Source organism: Colletes gigas, unplaced genomic scaffold, assembly GCF_013123115.1.
Source record: "Colletes gigas isolate AHSC1104 unplaced genomic scaffold, ASM1312311v1 Colletes_gigas_Sc00012, whole genome shotgun sequence".
In the NCBI taxonomy this organism is placed as follows: Eukaryota; Metazoa; Arthropoda; class Insecta; order Hymenoptera; family Colletidae; genus Colletes; species Colletes gigas.
The window spans coordinates 2,945,679-2,968,439 of NW_025106641.1; the positions used below are offsets into that span (position 1 = coordinate 2,945,679).

The 22,761-nt window shown below is 44.7% G+C and overlaps 2 protein-coding genes across 2 annotated transcripts in view; both read right to left on the reverse strand.

Moving 5' to 3' along the window:
• Positions 1-4,251: 4,251 nt before the first annotated feature.
• On the reverse strand, positions 4,252-6,421 carry LOC122398871. The gene is made up of 3 exons (XM_043399131.1): positions 6,011-6,421; positions 5,615-5,858; positions 4,252-5,388 (listed from the first exon to the last, which is right to left on the reverse strand). Exons 1-3 carry the CDS (start codon positions 6,361-6,363, stop codon positions 4,327-4,329), a joined length of 1,659 nt encoding a protein of 552 aa, XP_043255066.1. The 5' UTR covers positions 6,364-6,421; the 3' UTR covers positions 4,252-4,326.
• Positions 6,422-8,516: 2,095 nt separating this feature from the next.
• The window catches only part of LOC122398651 (protein similar-like), a 31,742-nt gene continuing 17,497 nt past the window's right edge, over positions 8,517-22,761 (reverse strand). Inside the window, exons 8-14 of the mRNA XM_043398724.1 lie at positions 15,747-16,257; positions 15,419-15,680; positions 14,660-15,006; positions 14,255-14,493; positions 14,024-14,172; positions 13,409-13,920; positions 8,517-10,926 (exon numbers count right to left, since the gene is read on the reverse strand). Coding sequence (XP_043254659.1) covers positions 10,597-10,926; positions 13,409-13,920; positions 14,024-14,172; positions 14,255-14,493; positions 14,660-15,006; positions 15,419-15,680; positions 15,747-16,257 — 2,350 coding nt within the window. The 3' untranslated portion in view covers positions 8,517-10,596. The remainder of the gene's footprint in view (positions 10,927-13,408; positions 13,921-14,023; positions 14,173-14,254; positions 14,494-14,659; positions 15,007-15,418; positions 15,681-15,746; positions 16,258-22,761) is intronic.

The following is a 22,761-nucleotide window of genomic DNA, read 5'->3' on the forward strand; positions in this document are numbered from 1 at the left end:
AAAGTTGTTTCTCTCATCACTTAACACGATACAAGGTACACAGAGACGACCTCTAATCCGCGAAAAACATCAGAAAAGTTGCTTTAATTGTGTTGAATAATGTGTAAATTGGTTTAAAGATAGTTTTTGACAAATTCGTTAAATAAATATTACAGGAATCGCGTTGATAGTTTCCCCCGCCCGGAAAAAGTGTAAATAAATGCACTAAATAGTTGAATCGCTGAAACTTAATAACGCGAGATGAGTTTATTGTATCATTACCGACGACTGTACGTTCGAGAACGTGTATCGAGACGAAAGTTAGGAGATCTTAGATCGAGTGGTCGTTTGCCTTGGTCGGCGTGCAACAAGAGCGAGAGCAAGTCGCTTCCCTCGGGACCGGAAGAGGTGTCACAGGAGGAAACACGAGAGGAAGGTAGAGAAGAAACGGGGAGCGTGTAAGAGTAGCTCTTGCAAAGGTTGAGCGAATTTCGGGACGGGGAACGGGTAATGAGAATGGATAGTATAAATGGAGAAGAGGATATTCGATAACCGAATCAACGAAAAAAACGCCGCCGCGAGTAAAGGTGTGTTATAAATGTGTAGATAATGAATTTTTCGTTCATCGTTTTGTCTCTCGACTCACCGTAGAGCGTAGATCGATTCCGTTTATTAATTCGGCACTGAACGCGCCGAGGTCACAGTAAGGTTTAACTCCAAATAAATAAAGAAGAAAAAAAAATAACGAACGACACAAGACGATGATGATAAAGAGTAAACAAAGATTGTACATTATTGTATTTACACGAATCGAAGTACCTCTACTTTGTATTGAACGAACGGGAATCAATCGAATGCCGTGTGATGTGTGCCGTGTGCCCCGTGTGCCGTTCACGACACCGAGTGATTTTCATTTCCGTTTCGTGGTCCACGAGTATCCGCTTCGTGCCCCCCTCGTTACAATATTTTCCATTCTCGCGCCTAAAGGATTAATTATCGTTACGGTTCGATCGTTTTTCGTTTAGACTTCCTTACACTTGGACTATAACGTTTAATTAAGGGGGAAACGACGCGGATAACGTAGACCGGACGTAACACCGCAGACAAGGGATGTTTCTCGAAACAGCTGTCAGCCTTAACAGTATTCGTATCTTTACACTTACCTCTGTAGCTTTAAGAGAGTGCATAGAAAGCAGAGATGCTGTCAGCGCTGACGTTGATCCCTCGTCCCAAGTAGCATCAAAATTAGTCCGTAAAGATGAAAAGAAAGAACGTGAGAGAGAGAGAGAGAGAGAGAGAAATTCTAAAGCGCTGATTTTTTTTATGTAAACAAAGAACGGTCACGCAGGTACTGTATTTATATTATTGATAAGCATGATTTCGATATACTATATACGTGTGGCAGGGTGTTCTATTAAATCTTGTTGCAAATTAACGGATGTTTTTAGCGAACGTTACGGATATTAAGAGGCCTTCGTGTTACAAGAAATGAAAAAATTTACGCGATTGTGATATCAAAAATGGTAGCAAAATGCGTCTGTTTGCTTCTCCCGGCCGTTCCAAGTCGAGGGTTTCCTTTCAGAGATGAAGAATATGGCGTTAAATCTGTTTGCAACGGAGCCAACAAATCACCCGATTATTCGTGGAAACTCTGTTGTGTCGTAGAGTCGAGCACAAAAAAAAAAAGAGAAAAGAAAGAATTGAGCAATTTGCACCTTTCGATTTTCGCTTGTTCGATTTACTTTTTACTCGAGATAACGATGAACGTATGGAATTGAGAGAAAGTGGCTTTGTAACCCTTGAACGCTTCGCCGGACGAACGTATTAAGAGGAGCGTGAAAGAGAGAATTTTTGCGAAAAGAGTGATTGTGAGAATAAGAGAGAGAGAGAGAGAGAGAGAGAGAGAGTGGTAGAGCAAGTGAGACTCGAAACCGTTAGGCCTATCGTAATTATTTACTTCGATGAATAAAGATATACATACATACAATACATACATACATAAATACACGTGCATATATGTATGGAACGAGCGCGGCGAGATTCTTAAATAGCTCTTTAGACAAAAAGAGAAGAGAGAAAGAATCCGATACGAGGTAATGCTACTTTACTCGCGATTGGATAATATCGTTATATTATTATTATTATTATTATTATAAATATTATATATATTATACATTATATAATACGGGATCGAGCAATATTGTATTGTTACTTCGTCGTTACTATTTATCACCGCCTTCTCGAGGATTATACTTATGTACAGGATGTATCGTTAGAAGCAAGTCTGTTACTTTGGCTGATTTGACACTAGAATTACCGGCAATTATAGTCTGTTTATTTGTAGCAAGGAAATTGAAACGATAGGTGCGCGAAGAAATGTATAATGCAATGGAAATAAGTGTTTGTTCTCTTATAGAAAATTACGATAAATTTTCGAAAATTCAGTAAATTTTTTACAGGTTTTATTAGAAATTACGAATTTGGTAGTTCTAGTATTAAATAGCAGGAAGATGTTTTCTTCTTGTAGTAAAGTTTTGATTTCGAGACACAATGTAGCTGCAACATTCCCTTGGATAATTTGTTTGTTAGTTGAGAGAAGCTTTGTTTAAAAAGGAACGATCGTTTGTCCACCAACGAAGCCAGTTTGTAAGCTACACGCTGTTTCCTGTTGCTTGCGATAACGAAAATATCATCGGGGCTTGTTTCTACCGAAACGTTCTGTATATATATATTATGTACTTATTTTAGATAGGTATCCCTTGTATCTTAAACGGGTAACTCATATCGGGCCCTGTACCGGGTCTATGTGGTACGCGTAATTTTAAATACATATTCACGAATTGTATAGATACGCAGATTCAAAGTAATTAGGTAGACGCGTAGAGACATTTCGAGTCGATAGAAAACGTAGCTACGGAGAAAAGGAAAAGGTCCACAGTGTGTGTGAATTAGCGAACGAGTGAACGATAAGTGTTTATTAGATCGGAGTAATTTACCGAGCGATCTGTCCGTGAGGCGGACACGGCCAAATTAAGGGGAAACAAATTGCTCGGGGGGGGAGGGGGGCTCGAGACAAATTGCACTACGTCGCGATCGTTGGAAATTCCCGTTGACGCGTTTTACGATATTCGATGGTCTCGGTTACCTCCCCCCTCTATGTCGAAGGTCGATTCGATCGGGTGCAATTTCTCTCGAGCCAAATGCAAAATACACGCCGCGAGGCGTCACCGAGGATCCACGCGTACCGTTGTTCGATGTTCGCGATAAATAGAATTACGATCGCGAAGATCCAACGCAATTGGGACCACCGTGCAAAATGTGCAAGGTGCAAACGTGACGAGGGGCCCCGGAGGTCGTCGCGCGGCGATTCGTTCGCCGCGCGGCGCGCGCAGCCTGGTAGAATTCCGCCTGGTCGCCTTCTAGTTACTCGAGGCGGAAACGGGAGACGAGATGTCGCGGATATTTGTAAAAATAAATCCACGGTATAGAAACGGAGGACGCAAGAGATTATATAAATAGAGAAAGAAAGAGAGAGAATAAAGAATTGGTATGCGAATAATCGTTAAGCATTTGGTAAAAATCCGGGGTAAAAAAAAAGAATTTGATCGAACAAAATATATCAGCTTCTCTCTTTTTAGTATCGATGTATTGTCGCTAGATGTTATTACAAAGACATAAGAAATATTCTTCGGCAGTACCATTGTAACAAATGCCTGTGTATTTTACTTCTCGGCAAATAAACCATCAAGTATTGTACAATCTGCGTTTGGCTCCAAATTATTCCAAATATTCCAAGACCATATCGTAGCGTGGACTTTGAGAAAACTTATCACTGGACTGCGGATCTTTATACAAATTCAGATTTTTATTAATAGAATCGATGAAACGGGTGTTTTGTAGATGATTGTCTCAACCCTTGAATATAATAATTCGTATTTTACTTTAAATATTTCTTATATTTTTGCATATTAACACTTCACCGACCGGTAGCTTATTAATCGGTTGCCATGAAAATAAAAAATATCACTAGATTTAACTACCCTATAACAACAGAAAGAGAACAATATAATAACCACTGTCGCAAAGTTTCATTTAACATTCCTATAAGTACAAGAAAAAGTAGATATATATAATCTAGGGTCAATCGGTATCGGTCGGTAAAGTGTTAAGTGCATTCTGTAGTTTCTTGAGAATTAAAATTCCCCATAAATGCATATACATCCGCAGTCTACTTATCACTCTACGAGGCAAATTGTATATTTACATTTTTACATTTATTCGAGTAGATTTTACAGAATATAATCGACTAGATCGATTCCAAGATAGAAACTAAATTGCTAAATTTTTCTAAACAGGACCACGACAGATACTGCATTGCCTTTGTCGTCGAAAAGACGCTGACGGATTCGGTGGAGGCGGGGGCGGCCATGATGGTCGATCCTCTCTGTACGATCTCTGATCCTCGACGTTGGCTAGCAAACGGTAAGAAGGTGGAACGTTCCTGCATCCCAGTCTGGTTAGAACGTTGTTTCGTTTCACCGCCGCCATATTTGAGAAGATTCTCATGTTGTGGATTCTGTTGGTCGTCTTTCGAGCTTGGACGGTTTCTCTTCTGGCGAGAGTGTGTTGAAGAGTGCCGCGAAATCTATCGTAGACGTCCGTCGCGTTTATCGATCGTCTTCTCGAACGATTCGATGCACGCTCGTTGCTCGAGTCATCGTCAGCGCCTCCACACTCTCTGTGTTGCGTCACGCGATGATCCCTGTGCTCCCAGATCTTTCCAAACTTCTCGAACACCTTTATACGCCTGCCAGAGTTCCGGTTCGCGATTATTCTCTCATTGAAATCGTCGTTGCCCGCGGTAGCCTTTCTTCTCAGCCCCTCGTCTTCCACGTCCAAGGTCGCTAGAAACGGTGGAGGAGGTGGCGGGGGTGGTAAGTCCTCGATCGAAGAATTATCCGACAGAAGAGGATTCGAATCGCCATCTGGCTTTAGAACGATCGTCGTGGACCTCGTCGCATTCTGTTCCGCTTCGTACTCGTCTTCCAATCGATACGTGTTCTGCTTCGAACCTGGAAACTTGTTTGTGCGCAGCCGCGAACCTCTGTCGAGGCTCTTCGATGTTCGACGACGTTTAATCGAAGCATCTGTTTCTTCTTCTTCTTCTGCTTCCTCGTCGGTGGTCTCGGAAGTCGATAGAGAAGACGATGGGCGTGAATTTTTAGTCGATCGTCGTTTACGCAGTCGCAGCAGTCGCTCGGATTCTTTCGGTCGTGTTGGAGGTTCGTTAGTTACGATACCGTCCGGTTTAAAGAATATCCAAACGTGATAATGAGCGTTTCGAGGCCCTATGTACAATGCGTTGCTATGGGCAGTTTGCAGCAAACGAGACAGGAGGGACAGAACTATCTGAAAATAGAGAGAGCCAAGAATCCCTTATGAACACGATTCTTGCATTTTACGAGCAGGGCTTGGAAAGTGAATCTTTCAGTATTGTGCATATGTGGCGTCGCTTCCCGCGCTCGCCACCAGAGCTCGCGATCAATCCTTTAACATGCTCAGAAAGCAACGCCATACATCCATAGAAACAACAGTTTTCCAGCCCTGTTCACGACGCGTTAATCTCGATGCTTACCTGATAGACGGATAAAAGAGTCAGATATCCCGCGATGAATATTCGAACGATCTTTCCTCGACTCAGGATTCTCGATCGACAACCAACGGTAGCGATGGTCAAGTGGCTAGGATTGTAATTATACGCGGCATTGTGGTTTAAAATATCGTGGTGAACGCAAGGTTTCGGAACGTCGTTGGAGCAACAGGAAAATGGCACGTCTGCAGGAGTCGGTGATTCTTCCTCTTGGTCCTCCGGTATTTCTCTTTAACGTATAATCGAGGAATGAGATACGAGACACGCAATTGTTATCGTTGTCAATAAATGATACTGGACAAAGGCATAGAGTCACGGAGGAAAAGGTAAATCGTAAGAAGAAATTTACGATTAAACGGCACTTGGTTCGATTATACCCACTGCCCTTCCAGTCGAGGACCCTTTTCCGTGTAATCGGGCCCTTCTATCGAGAGTTTCAGCCACGGTACGTGAAACCAGTCCTCGTAACCATTGTCCCCGCAGCACTCGAACTCTGTTTGAACAGCATCCACTCGCGTCTTGGCCGCGACGTCTCTGCCGTACCTCTCCATCGCCTCGATCATACCGTCGCGGCTCTTCTGATGGAAACCGCTCAACAGAGCGAAATAGGTAGCGTTTAAGATCGCCACTAGGAATCCGGACACCAGACAGGCAATCACGTGGAAGAAAAGGAGACGATTCGCGCCACGAGGATCCACGCTGTCCTCGTCCGGTTTCTCTCGATCTGGTTCCATTTTCAAGCGGGGCAAACACTTGACGGCCAGGATATAGGCAGGGGAGCAGAGAACGGCAGCGCAGATGATCACCGTGGTCCAGACGTGACCGTCACCTGATCGTCGTGATCTGCTCGTTAACCCGTACATACAATCGACAACGATACGTATCACGTATACACGCGAAATTTAAGCAACATCCTCTCGACGTACACATACACAGGGTATTCGGGGGTGGGTCGAACACCCTGTATGTGTCTTGGTCATTTTAAGTAATAGAGAATAGTATCGTTTGTAAAAGGCTTCGTGTACGATATCTGTGATAATAAAAAAATTCATTCTCCCCCGCGTTGGGCAGTTGATTTATTTGAGAAAGTAAATTGTAACCTATAAGTCTCGTTCCCCGAATGTTGGCACGTGTGTTTTTAAACTAACCTGAAGTGACGAGGTTCAGATAACCACCAAAGCCTTTTTCGAACCTTACCGCCCAGACGATGGTAAGTCCGAGGGCGACGATGCCTGCCAGGTTCATCGAGAAAACAGCGAAGTACAATGCTTTTACAGAGCCCCAGTTATAAACGGCATTTACCAGGCCCATGTATCGTGTAATTAACGATCGATGATCGTCAATCGTGTTCGATCTGTCATTGTAGACAGGTTGTATGATTTCTTCGACGTGAAGTGCTTACATTACGACACTCGAGCCTCGAGGCCTCGAGGTCCATTCGGAGATGCAGACGGAGCCCCGGGTGCACCAGGGACACCTCATTCTACTTTCTAAGTCATGGCAGATCACGCGTAAGTAATCGCATAGAGTTCGGAGAGTCGGCAAAGGTAAACTGACACATCTCTCGTGGGAGTCGAGAGAGAGAGGCTCACGTTTGCCTTCTTGCTCTTGAACAAGTGAAATTCGATCTCTCGTCAACGGCATACGACTTGGAATCTCGACTGCCCAGGCATTTTTACTTTCGCACCCATGTAGGCGCCCATTGAAGCTCTGTAATACAGTGTATATCTATATATTTGAAGACGCCATCTACCATAAAACGCCCAAGTTTGTCGTCGAATAGTTCGTCTTTTCAACGCTAGATGGCGCTCATTTACCGACCTCTGGCCCCCTGGTGTTAAAACGCCCAAGTTTGTCGAGAAATAAGCGTCATCTAGCGTTGAAAAGACGAACTATTCGACGACAAACTTGGGCGTTCTAACACCAGGGGGCCAGAGGTCGGGAACGAGCGCCATCTAGCGGTGAAAAGACGAACTATTCGACGACAAACTTGGGCGTTTTAACACCAGGGGGCCAGAGGTCGGGAAATGAGCGCCATCTAGCGGTGAAAAGACGAACTATTCGTCGACAAACTTGGGCGTTTTAACACCAGGGGGCCAGAGGTCGGAAAATGAGCGCCATCTAGCGTTGAAAGGGCGAACTATTCGACGACAAACTTGGGCGTTTTAACACCAGGGGGCCAGAGGTCGGAAAACGAGCGCCATCTAGCGTTGAAAAGACGAATTATTCGACGACAAACTTGGGCGTTTTAACACCAGGGGGCCAGAGGTCGGAAAATGAGCGCCATCTAGCGTTGAAAGGGCGAACTATTCGACGACAAACTTGGGCGTTTTAACACCAGGGGGCCAGAGGTCGGAAAACGAGCGCCATCTAGCGTTGAAAAGACGAATTATTCGACGACAAACTTGGGCGTTTTAACACCAGGGGGCCAGAGGTCGGAAAATGAGCGCCATCTAGCGTTGAAAAGACGAACTATTCGACGACAAACTTGGACGTTTTAACACCAGGGGGCCTGAGGTCGGAGAGGAGCGCCATCTAGCGTTGAAAAGACGAACTATTCGACGACAAACTTGGGCGTTTTGGTGCCAGAAAAATGCGGAAATTCGGATGGTCTTGAACCAATTTTTAAAGTATGTCGAGGTCACCAGCAGTTCGGAAATGTTCGGGACACTTTGGGATTCCAGTTTTAAGTGGAAAAACGGTTTCTTAACTACGGCGATGCTTTGGAGAGGAAGAGAAAGATAAAAATGATGAGAACACGTAGAATTCTTTGAAATTATATCATTTATTGCCATAGATTGACATTATACAAAGTTTTAATAGATATACATCATGTCAGATGTTGTCAATAAAGATCAGCAGTGGTCAGCAGGGGCCAGCAGAGACATCTGAAATAATATACATATGTACACTCATACGTAGAAATAATAAAGAAAGAGTTGCTTCTGTTTTCAATAATTACTCTTGGGTAAAATAAAAATACCAATAACACAATAGACACGATGTGTAGAATAGAAGAAAGGTATTTATTAGAAAGACCATTTATTTGTTTATCGTAACTCATACTCTCGTAATAATATTGATCCATACCAGCATGGCAATACAGGTAAAGATTAATAGTTAATAAACATGGTATTACGAGAATAAAAATACAGATGACAGTAAAAATAATAAAATTAGTATGCCGTTATACATTTACTGTACGAAGAAAAATACATATCAGCATACTCACCGTGTTCTTTGTACGCCTACAAAGAACGATAATCGTGATGCATTATATATGTATGATAATAACAACTGATAATCGGATTGGCTTTGATAAAAACTATTAAAAAACAGTAACAACGACGACGAGTACCGCGATCGACCGATTCCCCATCGTATACGGCCCGTCGCTAATACGGCTCATCTGCCAGTAACAACACGTGTTTCATAGCAATTCTATTCCCCCTGTTAACAATTTCTAATTCGCGTCCGCGTTCCATAAAACATCGATTATCGTTTAAATTTCCTAATTTCATAGACAAATATACAAGTAATTCGATATGAGAAAACACGTCACACGTCGCGCGCACGCGCGATTAAATGCACTCGTCCCACGCAACCGAATTATCATAGAAAATGATAACGCGTTTAATGCAATAATGAAACGTTAGAATTTTATTCGTCACCGTTCCGACGTATCGATAACTATCGATTGTCTACAAACGGATACTCGTGCTCTATGGTTTCGAATAAAGACCGGATCATCTATTTCTCCATTGACGCCATGTGGGATGAATTGTTATGGTCGTACCGCCCTGTTTCCACTCCCAATCGGAGAAGAGATTCAAAGTTCTTGTAACCTGGCATCATTGGTCTAATTGCAAGACTACCGATGTTCTCGAGTAGACTTACTTGCAGTTCTCATAAAAGCAACGTAACATTCGTAACAAAAATTTGATTCTATTTCGCGTGAATTGTAAACCGATCGACTTTACGGGCAAAACGCTTCCTCCGTAACGAAGTTCGTTGGACATTGTGGGAACTTTGGTTATGCGTACTGGAATTTTCCCTCGCGAGATTCCTTTCTGCGCATGCGTAAACTGACGTCACAGCTACCATAGATGTATCTCGCTTTGTACAAAATTGAACTTTCTACTTCAAATGCTCGCCGATCACACAAAAATTAACTCATCGAAGATCCCCCTACGTATTTCTCTAGCTATACTCATGTAGATTAAGAGGAAATTTTTTGCTTTTGTTTCTTTCCCTGTAACTTCCTTAAATTTTGTTCCTTATTGGGATCCAACTCTAAATTCTCGTTAAGTGTATATGGCAATGATCATGCACTCCAGTGTGCACGATCAAAATTCCCACGAATGTCCATCACTGTTCCTCCGTAACGAACACCTATCGTCCTTCCGCGAGAAGAAGGCACAGCGTGTTTAACATCCCCATTATTGCTGCTACTCCGCTGATTGGCTGTCACCGATCTTCGTCATCGTTTTCGACTAATATCAGCGAGTCAGGGGACAGCAACAGAGGAATGGGGATGCAAACACGTTCTGCCTTCATCTCGCGGAAGAATGGTACATAACCTAGTTTACTAAAAATGCATTGGCACTTGGTTGCTCGAAGAAACATCTCGATCGCTGGAGCCACGGATCGAAACGACACGCGGCACGATTACCGGTGAAAAAATATCGATATCTCTGAACGTCACCCATAGAAAATCGTACAGAAACGTCGAATCGTCCCGACGCGCGTCGGCTCTATCGTTTAACCTATTCGATGCTAAGAAGATTCACACCGGTCTCACAGCGTACTCTCTTTAAATCGCAGCACCAAAAGGGTTAACTGGCCACAAACTATACCGATGTGAATATCCCGCGCTCGATATTAACGCGTATCGATTATCTCTGGTACTCATCGATCGGCGACGAATCGGTGGGCTTACTTGGCAATAAAACATTTATACTTGACATTTATACAATATTCCGATCCAGCAGACTTCCAAACAGATCCGGTTGCACTTGCAGCAAACCGCTGGTCGACATTGTCGGATCGTAGTCGAAGTTGTCGAAAGATATCATCGTAGAGGACGGCGAGACGGCGAGGGAAGATCCTCTTTCGCCGATGAACGTGTCGGGCAACAGGTTTTTCCTTGCGTCCGCGCCAAATTGATCGTACGCCATATTGGATTCCCCTGTTAGGGCACACTGAGGCACCGTTTGGTTGTCTAGGTTCACGGACAGCGCCGATGTCAAGCTTGTTGGACGCGCCGTTGGCACGATGCGGGAGTTGATCAAGTTTTCCTGAATAACACAATCACGATAGTCATGAAATTAACGAAAACAATTGGTCGTATAGGCTCTGGGCTGTAGGGTTAACCAAGTCCTAGCGAAAACCTTAGAATAGACAGTCGAAAGTAGAATCTAGGAAAAATTTTAATGGGGCATTCTAGAGGTCAAAATAAGACGAAAGTCAAGGATACCAATTTGTCGACGGAGGCTTCGTTAAAAAGTTATTAACAATTAAATTCAAAAATTTCAAATCGTCCTGGAAAAATTATTTTCGGCTTGGGGGGTCAATTACAATCATTTTTTGTCATTACACATACCCCTGAAATCCTACGCGTTTTCGAGAAAAAAATTCGAGAAAGTGCGAAATTTTTCGACGAAATACAACAATTTCAAATCGTTCTAAAAAAATTATTTTCAATTACAAGGGTCGATTACAAACATTTTTGGTCGTTAAACATATCCCCGAAATTCTAACCACTTTCGAGAAAAAAATTCGAGAAGGTGTGACGTTTTTCGACAAAATTATAAAGTTTCAAATCGTTCTAAAAAAATTATTTTCAATTACAAGGGTCGATTACAATCATTTTTGGTCAATAGATATACCCCCGAAATCCTACTCACTTTTGAGAACAAAATTCGAGAAGGTATGAAACTTTTCGATGAAAAAAAAAGTTTCAAATCGTTCTGGAAAAATTATTTTCGGATGCGGGGGTCAATTACAATCATTTTTGGTGAATAGACTTACCCCCGAAATCTTGCGCATTTTCGAGAAAAAAATTCATTACGGTTAGAACTTCAAACGTTAATAACTTTTTATCGAAGCTTCCATCAACAAATTGGTATTCTTGATTTTCGTCTTATTTTGGCCTCGGGAATCCCCCATTAAAATTTTTCTCTGGGGTGGCCGAACACCCTGTTATAGTAAAAACAAAAACTTGTCATAGTAACTCATAGCGAGTAGATACGAACAATAGATTCTACTTAGCTTCCACGAAAGTTACTTATGACTCGACCTAATAGAATCGAATGAAATGGCTTTGACTAGGAAATATATCTATACATATGTATACGTTTTTTTGTTTAAATTTGTGTTGCAGTAAAAGAATTAATAACGTACGAATATGAAAAATATTTCCCTCGACCCCCTAAGCCCCCCAGGCTTTTTTTAATCGTCCAAGTTGGGAATTTTTGTTTGATCGTTCTATATTTGCAACTAGCGCGTTATACTTTCCGCCAAGATGCTGCTGCGTTTCGTGTGAAAGATCAGGAAGATGGGAGGCATTTGCAAATGCAAATAATGTTAGTTAGAAGCTGCTACCGTTCATTTTTCCGTTTCCTGTCTTCGCACAGAGTACGTTTGCCCGTTTCAGAGAGAATCGATCGCAATACCGGTCAGTTGATTGGATTTATTTCATTAGAGAATCGTCAACGATATTTTCCAATACAGCAAAATAGAATGTAACGCGGAGATCGTAACTAATCCCGAGGAAACGACACACAACACGTTCGATTCTAGTGCGAAAATAATGCAATAAACTTCGGATTTTTATTATTGTATTATTCACGGGTAGAAAAATGTCGATTCGATAGGATATCTTTACAACGTGGCGTAATCGGGCCATAAACGAGAAATATAAAATACTAGACGATCGTTCTCTTTATTAGTCGCGGTATTCTATTTAGCCACCGATAAAGCACCGATTAGTGGCTAATCGCATCATCCAATGGTACCAAGTTGTAGATTGCGAGCTAAAAGAATTATCGAAACGATCGAACGCATTGAGCCGGATTTCTTAATCTCGATGAGACTCGACGGAATGCAATTCGTCGGAGCAGGAAGGATGAGAAAGGAGGAAACGAAACGCAGCAGTTCAGATGATTCGATGTTCAATGTTCAATGTATTTCTTTTCTGACAATCTTCGGGTCAACAATTCCATATACTTTTCAAGTAGAATACATAACGTGACTTTAAAGAGCAACACAGTCGAACTACGATCTCGCTTATCGCAACGCTCGTGTTCTCTGTATCCCCGTTTAATCGGGCACAAACAGACTCCCCGCGATCTCTGGATACTCTGATCGTTCCATCCGTATCGAATTTCTATCGGCGATCGTACTTCGTACTACCCGGTATTTTCGCAATTCGTACTCCTAAAACGTTCGTGATCTATCGTCTCCTCCAGATCGAGTGACCTCTCGAAAATCCGTCGTTCTCTCGCGACGGATAAGTCACCTGCAACCGTCCAACGCTATTCGACGACTCTTGTACTATTATACAATTAATTAAAACATCAAAGATTTACAATAAATTTCGATTCCGATTTTGGAGGATCGAGGGGTATCGACCATCGAGAGCCAAACCGACGATAACGCGTGTCTGGACAGTAGAAGAGAATGGAGTAAACGCGAAAGCGAAACAGCCACGTTCGTTCACGTGCTCGCGATACTCCTGGAGGGCTTTGGTTTCGCGAAGCAAACGTATCCCGCACTCACGTCGCAGCCGGACACCAGGAGATTCATTAGCACGCTGTTGCAGCCCGTCGCCGTGGTCTGACGCAGAGAGTTTCGCGGGGCGTCGTGGGTCTGGCGACGATGGCCGTCGTCGGGTCTGCCGCCCTCGTTTCCACCGCCGCCGCCTCCGCCGCTGTCCCATTCCCCCTCGTCCACGGCGTCCAGCTCGCTGGGCAACCTGTTGTTATTGCTCCGTCCACGGTTCTCCATGGGACTGTCCAACGACTCGCTGGGATAACCGTTGGCCCGTTGAACCGTTTGCTCGGACACCAGACGACGGAGCAACTGGCTGCCGCCGATGCTCGTCGACTTCCTCGCGGCAAGCTGTTGTTTGCGCAGCAGATGATCCTCCAGGATCAACGGCGCACCGTGTCTCGTCGACTCGTCGCACTTGATGCGTTTATTCTCACGCACTGTGTCTATCGAGGCAGCGTGTATACGCTTGGTGGGACTGTCCAACTTGGAGGACCAGTGACCGGTGTCTAGGCTGGCACCTGGAGAGAACGATAACGTTTTCACCTATTTTCATATCGACGACATCGCGCTATTTCGTGGCCCTCGTTAAAAACAAAACTGCTACTATCTATTCGGACTTACTTTTCCTAGGAATTTGACCGAGAACTTGAACCGGATTTACCAGACCGCCTCCATGGTCGTTGTACTTTCTGGAGAGTACCTGATGGTCTGTCTTCAAGAGCTGCGCCGTGTTCGAGTCGGACTGTCGGTGTTCCTTCTCCTCCAGCATCCTGCAAAGGACAGTAAAGTAGGAGACAAAGGTTCCCGCGAATGTTCGACGAGCAGTCGATGAAGCTTGTTCGATACACGTACCATTTGGAACAAGTTTTGTCCGTGGTCTGTGGCGGACTCCACATCACCATGTCGTTGCTGATCAGTAAACCTAGAGCCTCGTCCTGGTCCGACATCGGTATATACGGTGCTCTCAGCGCCAGCTCGTCGTCGGCGATGCTGTCGCTAAGACCCAACATCAACATCTCGTCCTCCGACAGCCCCTCGGTGCCGCTGCCACCCGTTGGGCTACCCAGCGAATCTACGCTTCGTTCTGGGCTCTGTAACCGTGAAATATATACATACACATTCTTTTTACCGTGAGATCAGAGATTCAAGCGGTTCGACGCATTGCCAACCGATTAACGCAACATATTTCCGTTGCATTTTACAAAAGGTTGGCAGAGCGTCGAACGGCGGCATAGTTTCGAGGCTTGCCCGACATACTTGACGGTATTTAGCGAAGGAAGGCGAGACAGAGGTTGGATCGATGCTGCAAGGACTCTCCGGCGAGTCACCGTATATGAACGGATCGCTGTCGGGCAGTGATTCCCCGAGGCTCTTGTCCCTCGAGCTGTCGCCGAGATCGGTGTCCTTCAGGGGATCACCGAAATCCGAGGAGCGTAATTCGGGCGCCAGGGCGCCCCCGGGACTCAGCAACGGGCAATAGTTGTCGTTGCTGAGGATGAACTCGTCGAGCATATCGGTGAGGAATGGCGTGTCTTCGAGGGGGACGCAGACGTCGCCGGGCGTAGGCGCCAGATGCGTCAAGTCCTCCGGCTCGTCCTTCAGCACTGTAACACGCATCGTTAGGAAATTCGATCGAGTGCCCGTAGACCGGTTTTTGCTTCCGGGGCGATAAATAACGCGCGTCAGTCTTGCTCGTACGAGTCGCGGCAGCCACGCCAAGATTTATTACCGCCGCGAATCCCACAGAACGATTTCATCGTGTCTGCTACGAGCGATGCTCCCCCTTATTCACCGTTATTATTGTTAAAACATGTACTCGCGCGATTACCGAAACAGCGGAATAAAATACCGACTTGCAAGGCCTGAATGATCCTCGCTGAAAGTCAAGAAGTCCTTGTTCATGTCCTCGGTACGAGGCACGAACCCCCTTCACCCTTATTATTATTAAAACATGTACTCGCGCGATTACTAAAACACCCTGTAACGATATGCGAAACGGAGGAATGGAATACCGACTTGTAAGGCCTGGATGATCCTCGCTGAAAGTCAAGAAGCCCTTGTTCATGTCCTCGGTACGAGGCGCGAAGGTGCTCGCTGTTGTGGTATGTGGCGGTGGTCTGCAAGCAGCGGTAATCTGTTCCTGTTGCTGTTGCTGTTGCTGTTGCGGTGGCTGTTGCTGTTGCTTGTCGGAGATCGGTGCAAACAGGTGTCTGGTAACCGCCTGCGGCCGGTTGCGTCGAACCGTGGCCTTCGGATCGTATTCCAACGCGGGTTTGCCCTGAAAAGACGATGCATCGTTGACGTGTCGGGTTCTGCGTTGCAGCCAAGGGCTCGTCCAACGTACCTGGAAGATGAACGGGGCACGGCAAGCAGCTCGATTACGGTTCTGCTGCTTCCGTTTCGGTTCCTCGTTCTCTTTGACCGACTCCTGGACCGAGTCCTCGGCACCCTCAACACCGACAAAGAATTTCTCTGTATCGTGGACCGGTCTCGGGAAGGTGTTATCCTTCCGCGAGCCGTCCTGAACCCGAACCGACTCCTTTTCGGCCTTCTGGCCCGTCGCGCGAAACGTCGAGGTGGTCACGGTCAATGGTTTCGCACGATCGAACGTCGAACTCGATTTCTCCTCTACCGCGTTGCTGGACGACGAGTACTCGTTCTCGCTGGAATCCAACCCGACCTCTACCAGCTTCTTGCTCCTGACCTGCACGCGTAGCTGGAGCTTGGACGGTTGACCGGTATTCCTGCTGATGCTCTTCGCGTCCACCGGCTTCTCCGACTTCACGACGTTACGCTCGGTGTCACGAGCTGCCAGCTGACGCACGCTGTACACCTCATCTTCGTGCTCTACGCCGCTGCAACCAAAAACCCTACCTGATGCAAACCAATCTTTCACACCCGCCCCCTGAGAGCTTCAGCGAGGCTAGTTAGGGCTAGAGACTTTTACCAGAATAGAAAATACCCTTCCAACCCTTGGAGAATGCAAAACACAGGACTACCGGTGTAATGTACAGTCTCCTTATACGCTAACCTCCCACTAAAATTTCTATCCGTCCCTCCTTCGGCGATTTAGCTGATCGAAAGGAGCTAGGATCGCGAACAGTGTTGCAAACACGAGGAGGAATAAGTGGAGCGTAGAAAGGGATTCGATTCGGTTGTTCTTGATGTTTCCAACCCTTAGAGAAAACAAAACACACAGGACTATCGGTATAATGTAAAGCCTCCCTATACGCTAACCTCCCACTACAATTTCTATCCGTCCCTCCTTCGGCGATTTAGCTGATCGAAAGGAGCTAGGATCGCGAACAGTGTGGCAAACACGAGGAGGTATAAGTGGAGCGTAGAAAAGGATTCGATTCGGTTGTTCTTGATGTTTCTAACCCTTAGAGAAAACACAGAACTACCGATATAACGTAAAGTCTTCCTAAAAGGACCGCTAACCTCCCACTAAAATTTCTATCCGTCCCTTCTTCGGCGATTTAGCTGATCGAAAGGAGCTAGGATCGCGAACAGTGTGGCAAACACGAGGAGGAATAAGTGAAGCGTAGAGAAGGATTCGATTCGGTTGTTCTTGATGTTCGATCGAGACTCGGGTCGGATAGAGCGAAGATGTTCCATGGCCTAGTTGAGTGATTGTAACGGGCGCACTGATTGCGTTCCCCCCGTGCATTCTGTTCGTTCGGGTCCTGACCCTCGTACGAGACACCGAACCACATGAACCGCCCGCGACGTTACTCTTACGTAACAATTACACGCTCAGTCGATCGGCAAGAACACGGTACTCGCGATACACGTACAGGTAACTACTACGTACACGTGGTGCCTCGTAAAATTGCTCCAACGATCTCAATAATAGTAAAAAGTTGACTGCCACTCCAAAATCCTAAAATTGTTTGCAAGACCGAAACTTCGATTTCAGTCAAGCGCAAACTACTCAACTTGAACGTTGTCCTAGTAGTTACTTTCGTAACGTTATTAAAATTTATTTTCTTTAACATTTCGACTTGAGAATTAATTGACTGCCACGTCAGCCATATATGGGTGACAGGATTTACCACTATGATACCAGAAAATTTAATTTTTAAGTTAAGACATCGAGGGAGATAAATTTGAATGGAATTTGTGAATTTTACCAAGGTTATGGAAACAAATTTTAATCTTGCAGAATATTGTACAGTTTTCATTTGACAGTGAACGTGTTAAAAGTTCCATCACCCACATATGAGATCGTGCAGAGCACTCGTTGTTCGAATCAGTCCATCTTCTTGAGTATTATTGTTACGAATAAATGGGTTTTCTAGACGGAAATATTCGGCTGATGCAGCAAATAATTTCGAGAGAAAAGCGAAAAATAATGGCCGCACGCACAGCGGCTTTCTCTACGCATGGTTCGAGATAGGTTATCGCAAAGGTGAAGGCTGTTCCCATTACGTTCGCGCTCGGTCCGGATCGACGAGAAACGACGCAACGTTTAATCTCGCGGGGGGGGGGAAAAGGATGAACGAAGTATTTTCACGAACGCGGGGAAAACGGGCCTGACTTCTTAACAAGATAATTATTCTAGCGAGAGTACGCGTCATGGAAAATAAATATGCCCGACGATAAAGTACACGCGGTTTAACGTTTCTTAGCGTTTAGCTGGTTGATTCTTCTTGTTGATCAAACGGTATGGGCTTTTTAACCCTTTGTTACTCTAAGCAGACATCTCCATGTGTTCATCATAATTATTTAAATGCGTAACAACATGGTATAGTTATGTATATCTTTGAGTAGCAAGTGGAGTAGTTTTCGTTCGAGTTTTCGTGGATATGGAACGAAACCAGGAACCGTTGGAGAACTTTTAAAAGAATGAACGTACCGAAGTAATTGTTGTTCTGTTTGCGGAGAACCTGCTGCTCGTTATGCCCGCTACTAGCTTATGCTACACAGCTCGGCACGACCCGGGGTCTAACCGACTTTAACCAGTCGCAGCGGCTCAGTAATTGTCGCAAATTGACCAGCGGGGCCCCAAATGCTCGCGTGGTCGTGTGGAAATCACGTACGAGGATCTCGAAGATGCGAGGGAGCACGTTTCTTTTCGTTCGAGGCTTCAAAAGCTCGAAGAACCATGCCTTTCGAACCGTCATACCAGATAAGAAACACGACTTCTTCTTAGGATGTTATCAATTTTTTTTACTAGAAGATTACGTAAATCTAACACTAAAACTACCGACAATTATAGTATGTTTATTTGAAAAGAAACTGAAACGATAGATACGCGAAGTAATATATAATGCAATGGAAATAAATTTTCAAAAATTCAGTCGAGTAAAATTTTAGAAATTATGAATGGGTCATTTTGACTGGTTTGGTAGTTCCCAGTGTTGATAGAAATTTTCTCGATTCATCGCTAATGCTTGAAATCTGTCTGTAGCTCCGTCGATCGAGCGTTATAATCGATCTCCGTCTAGATTTGAAAGTTCGCGGGCGAATTGGCTTGCATAACGGAGCTACCGCGATAAAAAAAATGCGGCGTTCGAGTGGGGGGTTATTTTTAGTTGTCTAACTAAAGGCTGTTTCGTCTTGGAGTGTGTTTCGAGTTTGGCGAGCGAAATGAATCGGAGTCGACGAAACGGTCAAATAAGCTGCAACCAAGTCATAAACGTTGGCGAGCGCTAAAACATCAAACAGCCTGGCCCGCGACCGGTTGCATAACGGTTCTCCTCGAACCTCGCGAACCCCGAAATTATTTCCTCGACGGTTTCGCGTTTTCCCTCTTCCAGATTAGAATTTACGAACCACCGGAGTCGTTGGATGAGATCATTTCACGGTAGCTCGATCGTCCAACTTTTGCACCGGAAAGTTCAACTCACGGGCATCGACAGCAACGAGAAACTTTCGACATTCTATCTTTTTTATATCGTCCCGATTATCGTTAACGCAGCAGCTTTTTTTACTGCTTAATAGCGTAAGGTAACATATAATTCAGGATGACCTCGGTTGATAAATTAGCGACGGTTGTAGATAATTCGATATAGGTTTTGCTCGCATAGACGAACGAGCGTACGCGTGAGAATCTCACCGTAAATATAGAATGACAGATTATTTCTCGTTTTTATCTGCGTCCCCGACACGCTGTTTTTACAATTTTATCAAAATCCTCCGAGGGGCAATATTAATCTTTCTATGTGTTTTCAAGCTCGATAAGGAGAGTGTGTAATTAACCCGCGACCGCGACCATGATTTCCAGTCGCGTTCCAAAAGATTCAAATATCTAATACAGTCGTAGCTTAACTTGCGTTTCTAAAGAACGATCAGTGAAACGTGGAACGTATTGTTACGAGTGTAAAAACAATGCAAAATGAGTAAGATCCCAGAGTTTTTACCAAAGAATGGAGTTTTTATCATCTATACGTTGGTTGACTATGATGTTTACGTCAGCCATTTTGGTAGCAATCGGTACGTAAGTTCGGGGCAAGAGTTGTACTTTGCATTGGCAATTCGAAAACGACGACAGCCGTTAATCGGTGAATTCTCTGATGGAGGAAACGCGAGGCGCGCGATGATGACCGATCGAGAGAGAAACGGACAGATCGACGGAGACAAAGAGGAAAAGAGATTAGGTTGAGTTAGGTGCAAGTTAAATATGCGGCCGGTATCGTTAAAAATAGAGTGACGGCCGACCGCCGGGTTACTTGTGCAATATCGAGCACGTGGGACCAGTACCCTCTTCCCCATCGTACCATCGACCGCCTCCTCCTCCTATCCCTCCACTATTTATTTACTTATATCACAGTATCAAACTATTCTTCTATCATGAAATCGGTTGACATAACATCAACGAGACCACATAGAGACCACTCTGTCGATGAGTTCAGTGTGTTAACCTTACACCACGTGTTACCGAGCCCATACAAATCAACAAACTTACGTACGAGAATGCTTTATCGAAAAGATAGAAACGTTGGAATCTTCACGGGGTGAATATCTGTTGCTATTCGTCGCGTATTAGAATTCTCGATCGTTGTTTACCGTTGTTAAGTACCTGACACCCAAGGCGCCTCCAAACTTTTATTTACGGGGTCACGCGAGACAGTTGTTTTAGAAGATCAATTTTAACAATGTATATGCGTTTACTATTAAAAATTTTGACACCCTCCTCCTCCTGTCGGATCGTTGTCTCTGTTTCCTCTTTGGCTGGTTGGTCTGTCAGTTGCCGAAGTGAACAACATCGAGATCTCTCTGGCAAGGATTTTGGCACGAATCGTCGTCGACACGCGTTCTCTTTCGCGGCCTTTGCCTCGTTTGCGGCTCCGAAGCCCTGAGAAGAAGGGAATCTCGCGCGCGTTATGTCGTCGCCTCTTTGGCATCGAACGCGAGTCAACGGTTACCAAAACAACCCAAATGATCGACCAGCAAATATCGATCGACCGTTCGAAACAATTAAAAGCTTTTCGAATCGTTTTGGAATGTCGTTCGGAGTTTAGAATTCTCGACGAGTCTCGAATACCATTCATTCTTGAAAATCTGAAATATCTTGAGTCTTCAAGGTCTTGACAGACGTACGAGCATTAAGTTTCAATAGCAGTTGTCGCGGCAGAATTCTCGTCAAAAATAGGAAACGTTATCAGCGATAAAACAAATAAATTAAAAGATGCTATATCGAACAAAAGTTTTATTGTCAAACAAACGGTACAAGTATACACATTACAATGTTATATAAAATTAAAAAATTTCTTTTTTTCCCTGATAAATATTATTACGTTACGGTAATAACTTTCTTTCTTCTTCTATCACTACTGTTGCAGACTTGGACCAACAGTAAATATCGAAAAAATATTGAACTTGACGCTCGATCAAGTTCGACGAGGAAATTAGGTAACCGTGATCGAGTCTCTTTCTCTCTTAACACTCCCGTGTCTATCAAGACTTTGAAGAGAGTTCTAAGCTTCGAATCGTACAATCCCTACCACTGCTAGCTGAGAAACGGTCTTGCCCTGCTCGCGCGTATTTCGAACGTTCGCCATAGTTGCCCTCCGCGAAGAAACGGCACGCGCTTCCGTGTACCGCGCGAAAATAACATTCGTCCGCTCGATAAACTTCACACGCGTTGGACCAAAGGTCTGGCCGCGATCAGATCCCGCCGACCACACATCGAATATTATTTCCGACGACGCGTCTTCGAGAGCGTGATTCTGAACGAACGTTGGGGCGGAGTCGCCTCGATTACGTTCTCGTTACGAACGCCACGACTCTTCCTGTCGTCGGTTTTTACAGTTCGATCGTCACAAAGTACACAATCGCAAAGCTGTTCGATCTACGGCTGTCGCGATCGACCACGGGCAACGACCGTTTCGCGCTCATTTTAAATAAGAAATAAATAAAAAAAAAAATATGTCTCTTCTCGCCGTTGCTTTGATTCGACTGATCTCATCGTTATGTAACGAAAGGAACGTCAACGAGCAGCGGTCTAGAACTACTTTCGCGGCGAATTAATCGATCGCGCGATTCAGAGTGCACGATCGAACGTCATCCGTCGGATGTTCGAAGGGAGAAAAATTCATTGGCCGAGCGACTACGCGTTCCGTCCGTGTTTCGTGCCGATCGTGCGAACGGAATTCAACAACCATACGCATCGTGCTTGATTATCGAACTCGTCGGTTCACGCTTTGCGGTGATCCAACGTCAGTATGCGTCCAAGAAATATCCGGAATCGAGAACACACGCGGTCTCTGACGAGCGACCTGATCTTCGAACCTTTCGTCTACGTCGCGTTCACCGATCTCTAGCGAAAACAAACCGCGGAGAAAGTGATCGTGAAAAAAAAAAAAAAAAATGAAACGAATGGGTTGTGATTTTTTCGGCGTACCTTCCCCCCGGCAAGAGTTTCAACGACACACGATCAGCACTGGCACTGGCACTTGCACTAACACCGCGAACGTTGCACGAGAACTGGCAACACTCGGTAGTCGCGGGAGCGCACTCGCTACGTGCGCTGTAACGAACGCGCTCGCGCGAGCATCGGAGCGAGATCGAATCGCGCGGCCAAACGACAGAAAGAGCTAGCGTCACACCGACGGAGGAGCGCTCTCGTCATTCGGACACTCGATTTGCAAATCGTCTATTTCAATAGACAATTTTAACACAACAGTCTATTCTACCCGTCCACGATCCAAAAACTCTACCATTACATTTTTTTCAAATTCTCTCAAATAACCCACGAAAATATATTCGCGCGAGCTTGCCGCTCGGATTCCTAAAAATAATCAAGTTTTAGCTGTTCGAAGGACGCGATAGGCAACATCATCGTCGTTTTAGGAATACCAAATAATTTCAAAATAGTTTAGTTTTAAGCTTTGGACCGAGAAGAAATCGTATGT